Genomic DNA, 16,929 nt, shown 5'->3' on the forward strand with positions numbered 1-16,929 from the left:
ACCCTGAAGGTTTAAACACTATCTCCTTACAAGAAATAGAGTATCAACACGCACACGTCTCTTGTAACTGATAGATTTTCTCTCCCTACTGAGGCAAGGAAAACAACAGAAATAGAAGGCTGAAACAGTAACATGGGATTTTTTTTTTTTTTTTAAATTAACCAATGTAGAGTTAAATTACACTCCAGGAAAAGGTAAACGTTTCATAAGCTATATAGTTTGAAGGCTAAGAGCAAACAACTAATGTATACTTAAAAGCGAAGGACAAAACTGAAGATGTAGTTCTGGTTCTCAGGTTCCTTTTAACTACCAAATACTATCTCTGAATTAAGTACAGGATTTTCTTTTTGCTATTTGACAAAGTGGGTGTCAAAAACTTTGAAGAAATCCTTCACTTTGAGGCAGAAAGTGCAGAGTACACAAGCCATACAGTACATAAACAACTAAAGACACTTAGTGGTCTTTTACTTGATAATGAAGATTCAGAAACTGAGTAGAAGGAAGAAAGAAAAAAAAATATCTCCAGGTACTTCTGGATGACCAGCTGTGGAGACACATCTTAAGAACTTGTGAGCAGATGAAAAGTAAGTTAGCTGTGACTGTTATGACTTCTGCATGAATATACACATGTACATGTTATTTTACAGGTGATGAGCTTTTGCACTGATGTTATGCCTTAATAGGAAATCCCAGGCAGGACAATGTTATTAAAGACAGGCAAAATACTTCTTAGAGTAAATCATGTACTTGTAAGAAACCATGAAGTCTACCATGTTGGCTGGAAAACCATTTACTCTATTACTCCATTTTACCACCAAGAAAAAAAAAAAAGAAAAACTTATCTACAAAGTATCTCGTCAAATATTGAGTTAGCATACTTCAGAGATGTGCAAATGCACCCTCCTCAAAAGACCTAGTCAAGGCAAGTAAACCTTGAAATCCAGACAGCTTCAGAATTAAATTCTTACAGTCCTAATAAGCACACATTTCTATTGGATTTTGTGAGTAATTGTGAAAGGAAGGAGGGCAGTCAGCGGACAACACTGAAATGTGTTTGTAGTCTCCTAACCCGTGATGTTATCCTGGGAATAATTAAAGAATTGTGAAATGAAGCCTTGGATCTAAACCTTACTGTAGAATCCCTTCAACTTCAATAGTACCAACCAGCATCACTGAAGCATGATTTGTGAAAATAGGAAGCAAAAAACATTCCTTAGCACTGTACTTGATCTAAACACTATTTGTACAGAATGTACATGTATGAGTGCCACCCGAATCTTAATAGAGATCACTAAGTCCGGAATGGCAACAGCATCAGTATTTACCCATCTTGAAGGGTATACTAAGCAAAGTATTACAGGTCACACTCCTAAATCTGTACAAGCAGAATGCTCGTCGAGAAGCAAGAAGCTGAAGATGAGTCTCCTAAAGCCGTAAGAGCTAAAGTCCAAATAACAAAATGAAAGCTTGTTTTTTCCACCAAGAACGCTATGTCAAGTGTTACCCATACAGTTCTTTCAGGTAAGTCTTCTGATCATATTTTACAATAGTTATTGTTATTGCTTGTTATGGAGCAAAACCAAATTACCCTTGCATGTTTTACAGAACCATCCTTCTACTCCCAACATTCAGGGAGTTGAGTTTTGTTTATTTTGGAGCATTTTTTTGGTGATGGCATTTGGGTTTTGGTTTGTTTTTTTCGCTTGGCTGTCAGCAGAAAGAATAATTTTATCCACATATGTGAAGTTTTCAAAATACTTCCAACTTACATAAAAAATGAGGTGTATTGTGGGTACATGACATACATAGAAGTAAAGATATTCTTTATAGAGCTTTTTGCAAACTAAACATTCCATACTGAGTTGCTTAAGCTGTAAGAAACTAAAGCACAACTCTCTGTGACATACAGTCACAATGTTCAAGTACACAAGGTAACAGAAGGAAATGCAATGCTAGCTCTGCTCTCCGTGGCCTAACATAAATTATTTTCTCCTACATTATGTGGAACATTTAAAAAAATGTAGAAGAATCGGAGGGATTTTTATTGTCTTGACAACTCTTCATTGAAGCAGATCACTATTTCCTCCACACAGTCTAAATGAATAGTTATTACAAACTGGAGGAAGATAGAGGATGCGTTCAGTGCAGAATGATTTCTTTTGTAAAGCAGTCCCAAATCTGTTTGAGTCCTGCCACAATAACAGTTTTTAATGATATAGCCTAGAAATTTGCTGGCCAGCTCCTGCAACGAACATATCTACCATAATGTCTGTGCATAGATTCTGTTAGGATATCATCACTGTAAGAATGCTGGAGCCCAATGTCTTTTCAAAGTAGTGGTGCTTAAAAGTAATGAATTTGTAAAGCAAGAAGAGAGCTTAAGAGCCAAGAGAAATAAGATCAGCTCTACTTCATAAATACAGAGCACAGGTCCGAGATGGAAGTTTAAAAAAAAAAAAAAATCCTTAAGAGTTTAAGAAAGCACTGAGCAAGCTCACACCTAAAACAGTAATTCTGTATTTATTGCATACCTGTTTTGCAACTTATCTGCATGTCTACAACCCTCGGTCTCTTGACAGCCTTTAATATAGTCTGCCATTAAATTATGTACCTTTGACATCTTCTATAGGGAAGGAACAGCTGTCAGAAGCTATTGCTATTGCTCAGGAAGATTGTAACAAGAGGAGAAAGCTCAACAAGGACAGTGAAAGACACCAGAAGTCAGCATACACAGATGTTGGACAGAAAACTACTAAAACAAAGTTAGAATTATTTGAATGTACTATGCATGACAGGGTAAAAATTTACTTTTCTCTACCTAAATGGCCTCTCTTTTAAAGACTGAGAACCAGTAACTCCCTTGCCTCTGAAGGAATCAGAATGGAAGGCGCTCCCATGAGAAAAACTGAATCCTCTGCATGAAGATGCATGTTCGGAAGAAACCCTGGTCAGAAAGATTAAGCTTTGGAGAAAGATAAATGTATTCCTGGTCCAGAAACAGCTGTTTCTACCAATATTAGCAGTAGAAAAATGTCCTTATATCCACCTCTTCTTTAGAGTTTAAGTGGACAGTAAACAGAGCAATGCCATTGTGAACTGCAGCCTGTCTCACTACAAGGCACCTATAGCAGCAGCCAAGCAAAATCTGGTTTGGAGAATTTAAGACAGGGATGTAATACAAAAAATGTAGACAGGCTGATATTTCTGTATTGTGAACACCTAGTTAAAAAAAGGTTTTTCCCCCTCTTGAAATACCCCAATCAGTACTTTTGGTACACATACCTCGAAGAATTCTCTCCTCATGGCAACGTAGAAAGTCCCAGATTCTAACAGTGCCGTCGTCAGAGCATGTAGCAAATTTATTATCCGTGGGTGAGAAACTGTTACATGAAGACACACAGCAGGGGAAAGAAGTCAGCATTTAACAGATTATCTATGCTTCTCAGACAGGGCAAAATTATACTGTAATGCGTTATACACCAAAAGATGCATTTGAACATAGGGACTTTTAAGTGAATATAGTGCCTGCCAAATGACACTATCACAAGGCATCAACTTATCATAGGGTTACTATGGCACTGCAGCCCCCTGTCCAATGTGGAAAAAAAAAAAACCCAGAATTTATTCTTAGCACCTTCCTACCTAAGACCGCACACAGCAGTGCCTTTTCTGCAAGATGAGAAGCAACTTGAACATGAATTGGTAACTGTCACGCTAGATTTTCATGTTTGGCAATACCATAAGAGAGTGACACTGTGTAGAAGCATAGGAGAACAGGTCCTAGGAAAAAACCTCCTCTTCAGCCACACATGCTTTGCAGCAGAGAAGCAAAAATAAGGGAAAGCTGGTCACAGGAAAATGCTAGTTGGATTAACTGCTGAAAAAAATTTTATACAAAACAAGTGTACCACTTATTGTAAAAGTAATTAGAAAAAATCCCTCTTATTATACCCCATCAACACCATGAAAAGAGTTCTAAAGACACAGAAGCAGCTTCCAGAATAAGCAGCCACAACCCCTTGATGAAAGGCACTATAAAAGCAGGGAGTTTAGCCACATGATACGGGCCAGAACACAGCCAGCAACTGACGGGCACCCACTTCCTTCCTGGTGCAGTAAAGACCATGAGAGTGCCCTCATGAACACCTAGATCTTTATGATCCAGAAAGGGCGTAAAATAGAAGAGAAATTCAGTGTATGGCCATGATGGTCAGATAGTAACTGAATCCAATGTAAGCACTTCTCATAACCAAACTCTGGCAGAAAATGCTGCACACTATCAAAGAAAAATGGTGACTTTAGTGGAAAGTGGTTTTGCAGCAGTGAACCTTTAGCACCAAGGGCCAGCACCTGAACCCGAAGAAACACTGCTTTAGCTTCATTTTGGATATGCAGCTTCTCTCCAGGCTTACTTTAAAAACATTTCCATGTCTTACTAAGATTATGTGCATGTTTGCTTTTGAAACATCCTTCATTTACATCTTACTGATAGTATCACTTTAGATTCCATCTTTATATAGACACTTGCACAACTGAGACATCAACACTGAACCAAGAGAATATCCTACAGTCTTCTTTTCAATGGACTGCTTTCAGTTTCAAGCTTGAAGAACCCATTCAGTATTAACATTAGACTTCTGTATGTGGCAGTCTGCGTGGGTATTTAGTATTACTGGAAGTCTTGGCTTCACCAAGCCAAGCAGTTCTTCACTTTATTTAGTGTTTTATTATTTCGTGAGAACTATGCAGGTGTTTTATTTCTGAAGGCTTTATATTTTATTCAGTTAGATTATTGAAGACTGAATTCTTTATTTGTAATGAAATTGTTGTCTTACACAGTGCGTATAAAAAGGAATAACTGATACACATCGTCACCATATAAAAATGAAAAGAATACCAGTGCAAAATGCAGACAAATACATCTCTAACATATTGCAGAGGCGGATACTGGGACAATACTAATTCAGAAAGGTGCCAGCAAAACTGTGAGAATGTGGAAACAAAAGAAAATACTGTGTTTATGTGGTGCAGGAAGTTTCCCAGAATCTGATAGAACCCAAGCATTTCTGCACCCAGAATACACTTAGAGAACAGTCTAATCATGGCAATAGGTACTACAGAAAATGGTATATTGTGTATAAACCTGGCCTCTCTAATCGCCTCCTTATGTGCCTGGAACATCTTGACGTTGTTCATGTTGGACTGCCAGTATTTCACATATCCCCCGTGGTCTGCTGTCAGCATCCACATATCATTGTGTGACCAAGTCATAGCCCTAACAGGGCTGTCGTGAGCCTGTAAATTCAGAAACAAAACTTCTAGCAATCATGTTCCAATACCATCTGACCCACACAAACACAAAATAAGTTCCTACTTAACAACTGCAACAAAAATGAAAACAATTTTAACCTAGTTAGAGACAAGACAGCATATGGAAACAAATAACCTTATTAGGTATACAATGGTCTTCTAAATAATAAGAATGTCTCCATTTTGTTGCCAAAATCTGTGTTTATTATTGCAAACACTCATGGTACGTTTTTAAGAACAGTTAAAGAACAGTAAGCATAGCATATGGAGATGGAATAAGAAGCATTAAATGAACTGCCTATAACCAGTCTGACACAGGGTCAGAGCAGAATGAAAAACAACAGACCTCTAAGTTTCCCACCACAGCCCTTAAATTACAGACCCACAATGAGCAGGGTGGAGATGTGTTCCTAAAACATGCTTCAAGACCTCAAGGTAATACACTGAAATCTTGACAGATTAATTTACCTGCAATATCGTTTCAAAATTGAAAGTCAGTCCATTCCATAAAGTGAATTCTCCACTAGATGCACCAGTGACCAAGCGTCTCCCCTCAGGAGTCCACTGAAAAAGAAAAATTTAACTAAACTCTGCAAATATAACATTCAAATATTTCTTCACAATTCTCCAAATAAATCAAAAGCTTTCCAGGCAATCCACAGAACTGGAATTCACTAGATTACTTTCTAAAGGATGCAATATAGACAAAAATGCAGAATCGTGCCAGAGGGCTTTTGACTTTCGTAATGCCAGGACATAGCCCACTGCAAAAGCAATGAAAAAAATCCAGTCATAGTGAAGGAACAGCTTATGGGCATACCAAAACATTTCTAGCACACAATAGCCATAACTAAACAATACTGCTGACATCAGAGAAGCTGGTAAACGATGCTACAGAAGTCAAACAGCATAGAGACCAAATTGCCTTCTGTGAGTCAAAATACATTGCCTCTCCACCCCCAAAAGGTGGGAAAAAAAAAAGTAGGTAGTGCACCACAAACTCTGAGTAAGAATTATGTACTCTGACCTGTCTGATTTCCTAAAACCCTCCACAGAAAGACTAGATACTGAAGTAGTCCATATGTTCCAAATGCTTGTTTTACTCGTATAGGCTCCAACGGTTACTCGGTTTCTTTCTTCAGTTAAGGGTATCACTCTAATTTAAACTAATACAACTAAATAAATCCAACATTATACTCACCCTGACAACAAACACTGGGCATTTTACTTTATTAGTAGATGTCCGAACAAACTTTGTTGTTACAGCATTCATAGGGTTGTTCAGCATTCCTATAGGAGGGACCAACTATGAGAGAAGAAACAAAAAAATTAGTAATGACATTTATTAACAGAAACTGCAAGAAGAGACAACATTCTGAACACCCATTTCTGGAAAAGCACATTTTTCATTTGCAGTTATATTATCAGGACTCAGGTAGCAGAAGCGTTCAAAAGTCTGCATGATTTACCATCTCAAAACATCCAGAGCCACCACCTTCAGGAGCAGCTTTGCAAGCTCAGTGCATTATAGAGGTTCTTTTACCCAAAAAGTAAAAGCCTATTAAATTTCAGGTTCTCCTCACGAACATGGATTCCAGCTGAACAAGATAAAGTGAAGATATCATTCACTTCTTTAAGGCCTCTTGTGGACAAAAAGATAACCTCAGCTGACAGGCAGAATCCTGACCTTCTGGACAAATTTTATCCACAGAACTTCATCAGGGCATGGAAAGATTTTACTTACATCATTATAATAGCCTGCATCAGGCTGGATTGCTCGCATATCTCGCTGGTCTCTCTGCCATACTCTATTCTGGAAAGAAGAGAAAAACTCCTGGTTCATACCAGCACTATGTTTCAATGGTAAACAGCACAAAATAAGGAACATATCAACAGTCTGGGAGATTCCAAAGCACTCCAAGAATTTTAGAAGAAACTCAGTTAAAAGGCTTTGATCACAGGAAACCTGTAGAATTTTGCGCAGCATGACCAAAAGATGTAAGAATGTTAGACTAAGGCAGTTAATTTATAATAGCAGCTTAATAATATGAAAGGAGCAGTTTATAATCTGATAATAAATAATGGTTCTTTAATAATCTGGTACTAAGCTAGATTATTGTAACAAAGATGACTGGTCCTTGGCTGTCCAGGTTAACGTGCTCTGCAAGAAGCACCTCCAACCATTTCAAAAACTTCCATTTCAATTCAAATTCAGGACAAGCATTTACACCATTAGCAGCCATGTTGATGAACTCTTAAATGAAATCCCACACAGTGACATGAGCTGGAAAGGAAGCTTCTGCACCTGAAGCATAAAGGTTAACAATGAATTCAAATGGATAAAACTTAGAAGAGCAAGCGATAAAAATGCCTTCAGTTAAATTTTGTGAGCTGTAAAACACAACCTTTTCAAAAATATTTAACATTAATAAAGAAAAATTATTTCAGCTTTCTGTTACAGGCTTTACGAATTTGAATCTCTGTAGACATCAGAAACAGAAGCTGAAATTCTAGGTAAAACACTTCCAGCATACACTGTTGTAAGTTTGCTGAAATTTCTTAAGCCAAAAGCAAAATGGCTTAAGCAATATATAAACTATTTGTCTCATTTTTATTGAGCTATATCAAATTAACTCAGTAGTGCTGAAATCAGGACCAAAATATAATTCTTGTATATCCTAATTTTGTCTAAGTGTCAAAAACCTACAAATCTGGGTTTGGCACTTTTTGTTTTGTTTTAATAAGCAGAAGTTTAAGAGTGCTTATTTCTGCCACAGTAAAAAAGGTCCTGAACTGCTAATTATTTTTTTAGAAGTAGTCTACATCTGATAGAATTTTTTTTGGACATTGCTAAAATAGAAGGATATTTTTAAAATGTTTGGTGCTTAAACAGATCTTAAAAGATAATTTAAATCTATTATTAAGAATATGTTACATCTAACATAACATCTACACACTATAGTCATGCACTGGCCATGGCAGATCCAATTTAACTTCACAATGTTGCTGTTGAGACTGAAACAATTCCTGTATTTCCAGATTATGTTCTGTTGCTTCTGAGCTAATAGCCAGTATTGTACAGTACTTGCACATTAAGTATATCCTAACCATAAAATTGCATTTCTTAAGAAATTATGCACTCCATCACGAATGCTAAATAAGCATTTTTACAGAAACACAAAATCTTTCTTAAATTTTGTCTCTATCAACTGTACAGAAAAGGATTTTCAGAGATCACAGTGCAAGCTGTAGCAGTATTTAGGAAAATCATGAGGAAACATTTTTATGGTGCCCTCATTTTGGGGGGGGGAAAGGTAATGGCTTCCTTGTCACTTCAGGGAATTTTTATTTGGAAACAAGACTATTAACAATTGCATTATTTATAATGAGTTTTTGTGTGATGTTCTGACTTTGCAGTGAACATAAGACACTCAGTTGCACTCTAGGTTGGAATTCCAAGACAGACTGGAGAAAATGGTGTTTAGACAAAGTACAAAATCAGCAGGGTATACACACAGTGCTATTATCAAGGGTTAAATCCCTTGGTATTCACATCACACACAAATTTACAAGCATTTGTTACGCCGTTTGAGTACACAGCAGTAGATCTCCCACTATTCCAGACTGCTCTATGGCCACTGGACAAACACAATCACAAGTTTCAGGATAGCAAAATGGTTTCCAAAACCAGAAAATTAACTAACCTCCAAATATTTAATTACAGAGGGGTTGTAGTCAATGGTCTTCCGGTTCACAGCTTTTCTCATCCGCTTGCCATCAAAAGTAAGCTGCTGCATTGCTTGCTGCTGTGCAAAATCAGGTCTCTTGTAGAACAGCTGCCGAGGCGCCTGGTGCTGGAACCTCGGCATGTGGAAAAATCGGGGGGGTGAGCCAATTTCTGTGGCCATGGCTATCTTGTTTCTGAAAGACTGCAAAAGGGGAAACACTAAGTTGCAACACAATAATGACAGCAATCCTGTAAGAGCATTTCCGCTAACTTAGGTTTACAAGGATGAATAGCAACTTCATAAAGCACGACTTATTAGGGAGTAGTATTTGCAGGTTCCTTGCAAAAATTATTAACACTGACAGTAAAGTGGTTAAGTACTTCTGCTTGCCATCAAGAGTAATTTTGTACTGGAGCAGATCACTATAAAGCTTGCTTTGCCATCCCTAAGCTACAAAGGTAAGGGAAATCGATGTGCTCAGTAAAAATTAAGTGAAGGCAGCGATAGTGGATCAAGGGTTGGACTTGATGATCTCTGAGGTCCCTTCCAACCCAGCCAATTCTATTAAAAAAAAAAAAAAAAAAAAACACAAAAAAACCAACAAAAAACAACAACAACAACAACAACAAAAAAAACCCCACAAAAAAAAGGAACAAACAGAAGAGGATACTTCAGATTCAATATACAACAAGAAACACCACATAATTTAACTACTAACAAAAAAAAAAAAGTTTTAAAGGGCTGCCTCAAAACCTTACCCTGAGACCCGAAAATAATTCCCTTTACATAACTTATAGTAAATGCCCCACGGATCATATATTACCTGTAGGTATACTTTTGATTCTATTACTGCAATATAAATTGATTATGCATTTATCCATCTTTTTCATAAACATAACCAAAGATAACATCCCCCCAGCAAGATCCACTGAGAATGTTAAGAAAATCTGAGGGACAAGGAGAAAAATTCAACATTCAGATTTTTTCTGACAGAGGGAAATAACTTTAAAACCTCACTTTTCAGTCTGTGAAATCCTTAAATAATGAGATCCATCATAGCAACCTCTTAACAACTAAATGCTGCACTACGCACTACCAATAAAATATGCAATAACTTGAGACTAAGCAGGGACACAGACTGAGCCAGTGAAAGCTCAAATTTTCAACTTGTACTCCTTTCCCTTCTTGAACTTGTAGGTTGGCCAAAATTTTAAACTGAACTAAGCTGGCACTGCCATCAAGGGAATGGAAAAAAGTCTGGGAAACCCTCAACTGCATGAAGTCTAAAGTGACCTTAAGCAGCAAGAGACTTAGCTAGAAAAGCTGAAGCTCAGTTAAAACTAAATGTGCTGGAGTGTGTCCAGGAAAGAGCCACGAGGATGATCAAAGGGCTGGAGCACCTCTCTTGTGAAGACACTGAGAGAGTTGGGGTTGCTCAGTCTGGAGGGGAGAAGGCTCTGAGGAGACCTTATTATAGCCTTCCAGTATCTGAAGGGGGCTACAAGAAAGCTGCTGAGGGACGTTTTAGGATGTCAGGTAGTGATAGAACATGGGGGAATGAGTTCAAACTACAGGAGATTTAGATTGGAAGTTAGGAATAAGTTCTTCACCATGAGGGTGGTGAAATACTGGAACAGGCTTCCCAGAGAGGTGGTGGAAGCCCCATTCCTGAAGTTAAGGCCAGGCTGGACGAGGCTCTGAGCAACCTGATCTAGTGGGAGGTGTCCCTGCCCATGGCAGCGGGGTTGGAACTAGGTTATCTTAAAGGTCCCTTCCAACCCTGAAAACTCTATGATTCTACAAAAGTGTTTATAAAGAATCAAAGTAAATTTAAATAAAAGGAATGAGAACAAATCTGGTAGATTTTTTTAAAAGAAGTTGAAATAATACGCCTGTAAATTCATCAATGTACTTTCCTATTTCCTATTTGTACCTGTATCATCAAGAGTTGGAAACTTAAAACTTTGTCTTGCTTTTTTTTGATTCCAGTGACAGAAAAATGTTTTAATTTTTTAATCACCAAAATAAAGTCAAGCTAGAAATGCTACACATAAGATTAAAAAGTTGTTAATGGTTTGATCCTTATTAAGAGGCTCTGTAACTACAAGGAGCAGACTGCCCTTCAAATATTAGACAGTTCATTGGCAAGGAGCAGAATTACTCTTCCCAGGCTTTGCAAACCTAGGAGTCAGACTCCTTTCTACTGTGAGCTGAAGTGCATCAGGCCAGCTGCAAAACCAGCTGACACCTGGCTGTGAGCTAGGAAAACTGATGTGCAAGGGGACAAACCAAATTAGAGCATTTGCATTCAAGACAAATATGTCTGAACAGAAATAACCTTTCCTTATGAGGGAGGGACCTTTAAGACCTTTGGCAGGAGTAGAACCTTTTATTACACCAACTTGTGTAACTGGAAAGAGACCAGTTGTCAAAACAGCCTAACCTCTACCTCCTGCCTGAATGGCCCATTTGCCTGAAGACTGCCCCATATCAGGTGGTCTCCAAACACTGCCACATCCACAGGACCACTGGTACAACACAGTTCCTACAATGGTAAGCTCCACTGAAACAAGGAAAAGGTATGGAAACGTTCCCATGCAGGAAGCATGTCAAGTACCCTAACACTCTCAGATTCTCTTGGCACTCATCAGAAGGTAGCTAATTTGTACAGAAGAGTTCCAGGTGTTAAATCTCAAAGGTAAAATTAAAAGTGTAATACTATTTTTCCATCAAAAAAGAGAAAGCAGCTTCTTAAAGGGATACAAAAGCAAGCAGGCATTAAAGATGCATGTCTTTTTAGTGTAGTTTTAAAGCTTATGTGTTGCTCAAGGGAAAAAAAAGATAGCAAATTTCCAGTACTAATCTTTCTCAAGTTTAAAGATATGAACTCCTGTTCCAACCAGTGATGTACACCAGAGGGAAAAAGATGCTTTCAGAGACACATCTGTAGTCTGTTAGAGATGGTTATTATTGATAAAGAAACCATTATCTACAGTATGGATCAATTTAGATATCAGATACCCAAAAGCATTGCAAACTGTCTTAGATTTGCACAACATTCACTTAACATGCAATCAGCATCAGCAAAAACTGTCTAAAAGGCATCTCAAGACTAACACATTAATTACACCACTCCACACCTATAGACCCTTTGAAGTTCATGATTATGACAAGACATTATGCAACATCACAACTGACATGACAAGCGAGATGACACAGGATTAGGAAAGGATTTTATAGTCTCTTTATATTCCAAGCTGTTTCTACAGCTTTTGAAATCATGGCCTCAGTCACAAATAGCCTCCGACCTACAGTTACCAGCTCTGCAAAAAACAGTTTTGTCTACTCAGTTCAAATATCATCCTTTTATCCACCCAAAATCCTTGCACCCACATCACATTTGCAGACATCACGTACATATGAACAGATTAGAAAGTGTCTGGAAATGCATGTAGATGCACATGTGTATAATACTGAGCAGTTTCCTAGCAAACTCTGCATTTATTTCCAAAAACCTCTACTCCAGTCAGACAAATATACCCATTTAACATTTAAGCTACCAGCATCCTACCTTGTCTTTTGTTGGGACAAACCAATGCCTCAAAACTCTCTCTTTCAGATCTTCTGTATCAGCTAGAAAGCACCTGAATTCAGTGCATCCATAGCTGAAGCTCCTGTTTTATCAAGAGCATGAACAGAAACATGCAAACAAGTATTAGAGGACAAAACGTAATCCAGAACAGTAACAACCGATTTAAGCAAAGTACCAAACTTTGTTTTTATTTTAGAGTCTATCAACAAGAGTTTAGACTGAAGTGTCCATTTTTTCCCCTAACACACAGAATCAAAAGCAAGAGCATGATATTTCCAACATCAAGGATAGGTCAGCTCTTGTTTTATTGTTTCTAGATAGTAATGTTACCAATAAATTGCTATTCTCTTCTAGTTCATTACACTTTTATGACAATTTGCACCATGAATTGAATTTTTGTATGCCATTATTGTTCGCAGGAAAAATACATTCCAGAGAGCTGACTGCCAGCTCTCCCCCCCTCCTCCTGTACCTACAAATACCCTTGAAAGATGACTAGATTTTACACATTTTGGGGCTAAATGTATTTGGGGATCTAGAGAGACTATATATTGAATTAACTGAGCACAGATATAGCCATCAAGAAACACTGGGCCCCTGTTTCAGCTAAGGTGACAAAAGTAAACCTGGAAAATACAGTCAAATTGGGGAATACACATCTGACAAACTGAAAGCAGGAAGAGATGGACATAAAAAAAAACCCAAACACAAGTTAGAAGAGACACAGTAAGAGAGTGGGAGTAACTTCAGAATCAAAAACATTAACTGAGGTGCAAGGTCAGACAAGAAAGAGCTGAATTAGAAACCTGACAAATAGAAACATGTTAAAAAGATAGGAATTAAAAATAAAGGGTCTAAAAATAATGTAGTTGAGAAAAAACTGGGCAGAAGAAAATGCACAACAGAACTCACAGAGCTTGTGATTGGATCCAAGGTGCCCATCACTGTCCCTTAACTATCAAACACCTGCAACAGCACCCTTGATCCAAACCCCAGAGTGCCATGGGGTTGGCAGCTTTTGCTAATGCTATCAAGGAAGCTGAGACACATGGCTGTAGAACAGTTAAAAATTTGGAAAAAAAAATTATAACGACCTTATAACAAGGCAGCCTGGTGTCAGATGAGAGACAGATTTTGCCTTTTGAAACAGAAGTCACAGAGTTTGTATGGGCAACAAGGTGCAACAATGGAGTGCAAAGTTGCCAACTTGGCCCAGTTGTGAGGAAGTGATACACTTTTGTCAAAGGCCAAGAAAAAAACCTTTTAACAGCAGAAAAATTTGCATAACGTTTTCTCCCAGTATTTAAAAATCTTATTCACACTTTTGAATTACATAAGGAACAGCAATAGCACGTAGTTTTCTGCATTTTTACATGCAGACCTCAAAACTTCTCTACAAAATACGCACACAAGAGTATAGTAAGCTTAAGCCTATGAAAATTAAAACCTTCTTTACATTCTGAGAACAGACTCCTTAATTATTCAGAAGTGCTAGAGGCCCATAACACAACAAATCACAAAACTCAAGCCAGCCAAAAATACTGACCCATATTATACAAGACTGCTATAAAGCAACATCGCTGGTCCCTGCAGCAAGCAGACTTCCCTGGGGCTCTACTCCCCAAATATAGGAGTATCTGCTCTTCACGTTCTACTTGTCAACAAAACTTTCCTGGAAATGGGTATCAAACTCTTAACACGAAAAGTGAGGGGGAAGGACTTGGCAGCTTTCCCCATTACAGTCGCTCTATTCTAAGTAAAACAAAAAACAAAACCAAACTTCAGCAAAACCACAGAAACAGATACTTTAATCATTGGCTAAGTTAAAATAAACTGCTCTGTCTGAAAAATTCAATAATGGAGGCCCTTCAAATATGTTTCAAACACAGTTCTGAATGTACTACACTATCGTGATGAAGGACACCTTTGGATTTTTAACATAACCCAAACACATACACACAAAGTCAAAGGTCTTATTCTCTGCAAGAAGAGCAGCAGCGCTGATGTTTGAAAAAAACCCCAACACCTTTAAGTGTCTCATGCAAACACATCATGGCCAAGATCCTCTGAAACAGTAGAGAAAGTACAGGCAAAATTTGGTATTAAGAAATCTCAAAATTCAAGATGAAATGGGCTATCAGGGAAAAGACTTGAAACTGCCAGTCTGAAAGTCTCAGGCTACAGAGCCTAGGTGACAGCCAACAGCTGAGTCTGCTTAGCAGCACCTGGAATGCATTTTTAACAGTTTCCCCATGTTTTGCATTTCCAGTTCTAAACAATTCCTTGCAGTCAAACAAATCTCAACCACTCCTCATTTTATTTACAGACTAAACCCTTAATTTATTATAAAATAGACATATTTACAGAAGACAGGTGCTTAAGTATGTCATAAACAAGCCAAAATACTTTAGTTCACAGGACTCAAGAGACAGGCCATTTCAGCCACAGCAGAGACCATTGCCTTCACAAGCAAACCAACCTCCATCACATCCCCTCCTGAGTCTCACAAAAGCAACCTGTGCAGCAAGTTTCTCAAAGTGTATTTCAAAACAAACACAGAACAAACACAGAAGCAACCAAGAGCAGTAAGAGGAGATGTATGGCAGACTGCACCTAAACCTCAGTTACAAGATGCACAGGATTTGGTCTGCTGCCATGATTTCTATATTAGTAATTGAATAGCTTTACTTTAAGTTAGCTTACTTGCAATATTTTAATAATTTCAACCAAACTGTCTTTTGCTACTGTGGGTCACTACAATAGCAGTGATTCATCTTCACTGGTTGAAATATATCTAACTCGTTTTCCATGTTAAAGTGATTACTGATACTGCCATACCTTGGAGCTACCATTTTGTCAGGAAACAAAATTTTAGGACCAACTTTTAAATCACATATCATAACATGACAAATAATGAAAAATAGCAAAAGAAAGACAGTTTAAAATCAAAGAACATTCCTTATCCTTGCTAATGCTAAATATCAAGCTATTCTTCAGCTGGTTATTACATCAGGATCTGCTGAACTGACATTAATCTGAGGGGAGGGGGAGGAAATCACAGCTGAATCTGGCAGGAATGCTCCTCCTAGCTTCAGCCAACATGCAGATCATCTTATTTGTAGTGAGAACATATTGTAGGTTCATAATCAACTTGATATTAAATGAAGTTTAAGAATTAAGAATGCTTTTTTTTTTCCCCCCATAGTGTTACCTGGGCAAGTCTTCTGACACGGCCATGCTGTTTGGCATACCAGCTTCTGGGACAAATAAGGGTAAAAGAATAGCCTCTTAAGTTTCTCTACTAAGAAACCAACTCCCTGAGGGAGGAGCAGGAGGAAGGGAAATAGTGTGATCATGTGAAAAACTGCCTTTATATGGTGAGAAGAGTAAGAAGCTTAAAAAAACCCACACAACTAAAGCCAATGTTTTTCAGTCATTATTAAACGTATTTCAAAGATTCTTTTTCTACTTTTCTCTCCAAAACATTTGAGATTTCTACTCCTCTCTCAGCAGGATACTTCAAGACAAAAGAACTTTTTATTTAATTGCATATTTTAATGGTAAAGGCCACTCTCCACCCAAGTCTACACCCTGGCTAACTTGTACCCAGAAGTGGAGGCTTTGACAGTTCAAGGTTATGAGTTCAAGGTTATTTACACACTTCATGTATTCAGAAGATGATACTAAACATATTTACAGACACACTGCAAAATAAATGTCCTGTAACATACCATCCCACAGTATTTTCCTACCAACAACTGACGGTTTGGTTTGGTTTTTTTCCTCACAGGTTTTATTACTTTTCATTAAGTGTTGTAGCAAATGCACAAAAAGATTTAACAAAGACAGATCTGTTTGTTATATCCCTCTAAACAAAAACTTAATTTTCAAGCAGTTACATTAGAAGATATGTTTACAGCAGAATACCTGCAGTTACTATGCCCAGATACAGCTAACAGACACCCTTAAGCAAGAAGAGTGGCACTAGAGAGAACAATTCAAACTTTATCAAATCACACAATGCTGCTAAACAAGCCTTATGGGCCCTGCTTTTTGAAATCCAAACCATACTTCCCTTAACAATACTTCCCATTATTGTCTTACAGGTGAATCAAAGAACTTTAAACAAAAAAACCTCACCACGACCCCATCAACCAGCACTCCCTCTGTCATGGAAACAGTAGAAGAAAATACTTCTAAATTACTTTGATCACATCAAGTTCTGACTGTAGATTATTTATGTGGATAAAGACAGAATTTGAAAGTGAAGCTTCTCAGTATTTCCTCCAGTTAAAATTT

General features: G+C 37.8%; 1 protein-coding gene across 10 annotated transcripts in view; it reads right to left on the reverse strand.

The window, feature by feature from the left end:
• WDR33 (WD repeat domain 33) overlaps positions 1-16,929 on the reverse strand; it is a 63,910-nt gene that overhangs the window by 40,075 nt on the left and 6,906 nt on the right. For 9 of the 10 annotated variants that reach the window (XR_011727455.1, XM_071752058.1, XM_071752059.1 and 6 more), the window contains 6 exons: positions 9,015-9,239; positions 7,055-7,123; positions 6,512-6,616; positions 5,779-5,874; positions 5,144-5,295; positions 3,283-3,380 (listed from right to left, as the gene is read on the reverse strand). Coding sequence is in view for 9 of the 10 variants with exons in the window: in XM_071752058.1 (XP_071608159.1) it covers positions 3,283-3,380; positions 5,144-5,295; positions 5,779-5,874; positions 6,512-6,616; positions 7,055-7,123; positions 9,015-9,218 (724 nt within the window). In the remaining variant the exon portion in view is untranslated. Of the gene's footprint in view, positions 1-1,806; positions 2,750-3,282; positions 3,381-5,143; positions 5,296-5,778; positions 5,875-6,511; positions 6,617-7,054; positions 7,124-9,014; positions 9,240-16,929 lie in introns of those variants that run through there. The other variant, XM_071752061.1, reaches the window with a different exon arrangement.

Source organism: Heliangelus exortis, chromosome 9 (assembly GCF_036169615.1).
Source record: "Heliangelus exortis chromosome 9, bHelExo1.hap1, whole genome shotgun sequence".
Taxonomy (NCBI): domain Eukaryota; kingdom Metazoa; phylum Chordata; class Aves; order Apodiformes; family Trochilidae; genus Heliangelus; species Heliangelus exortis.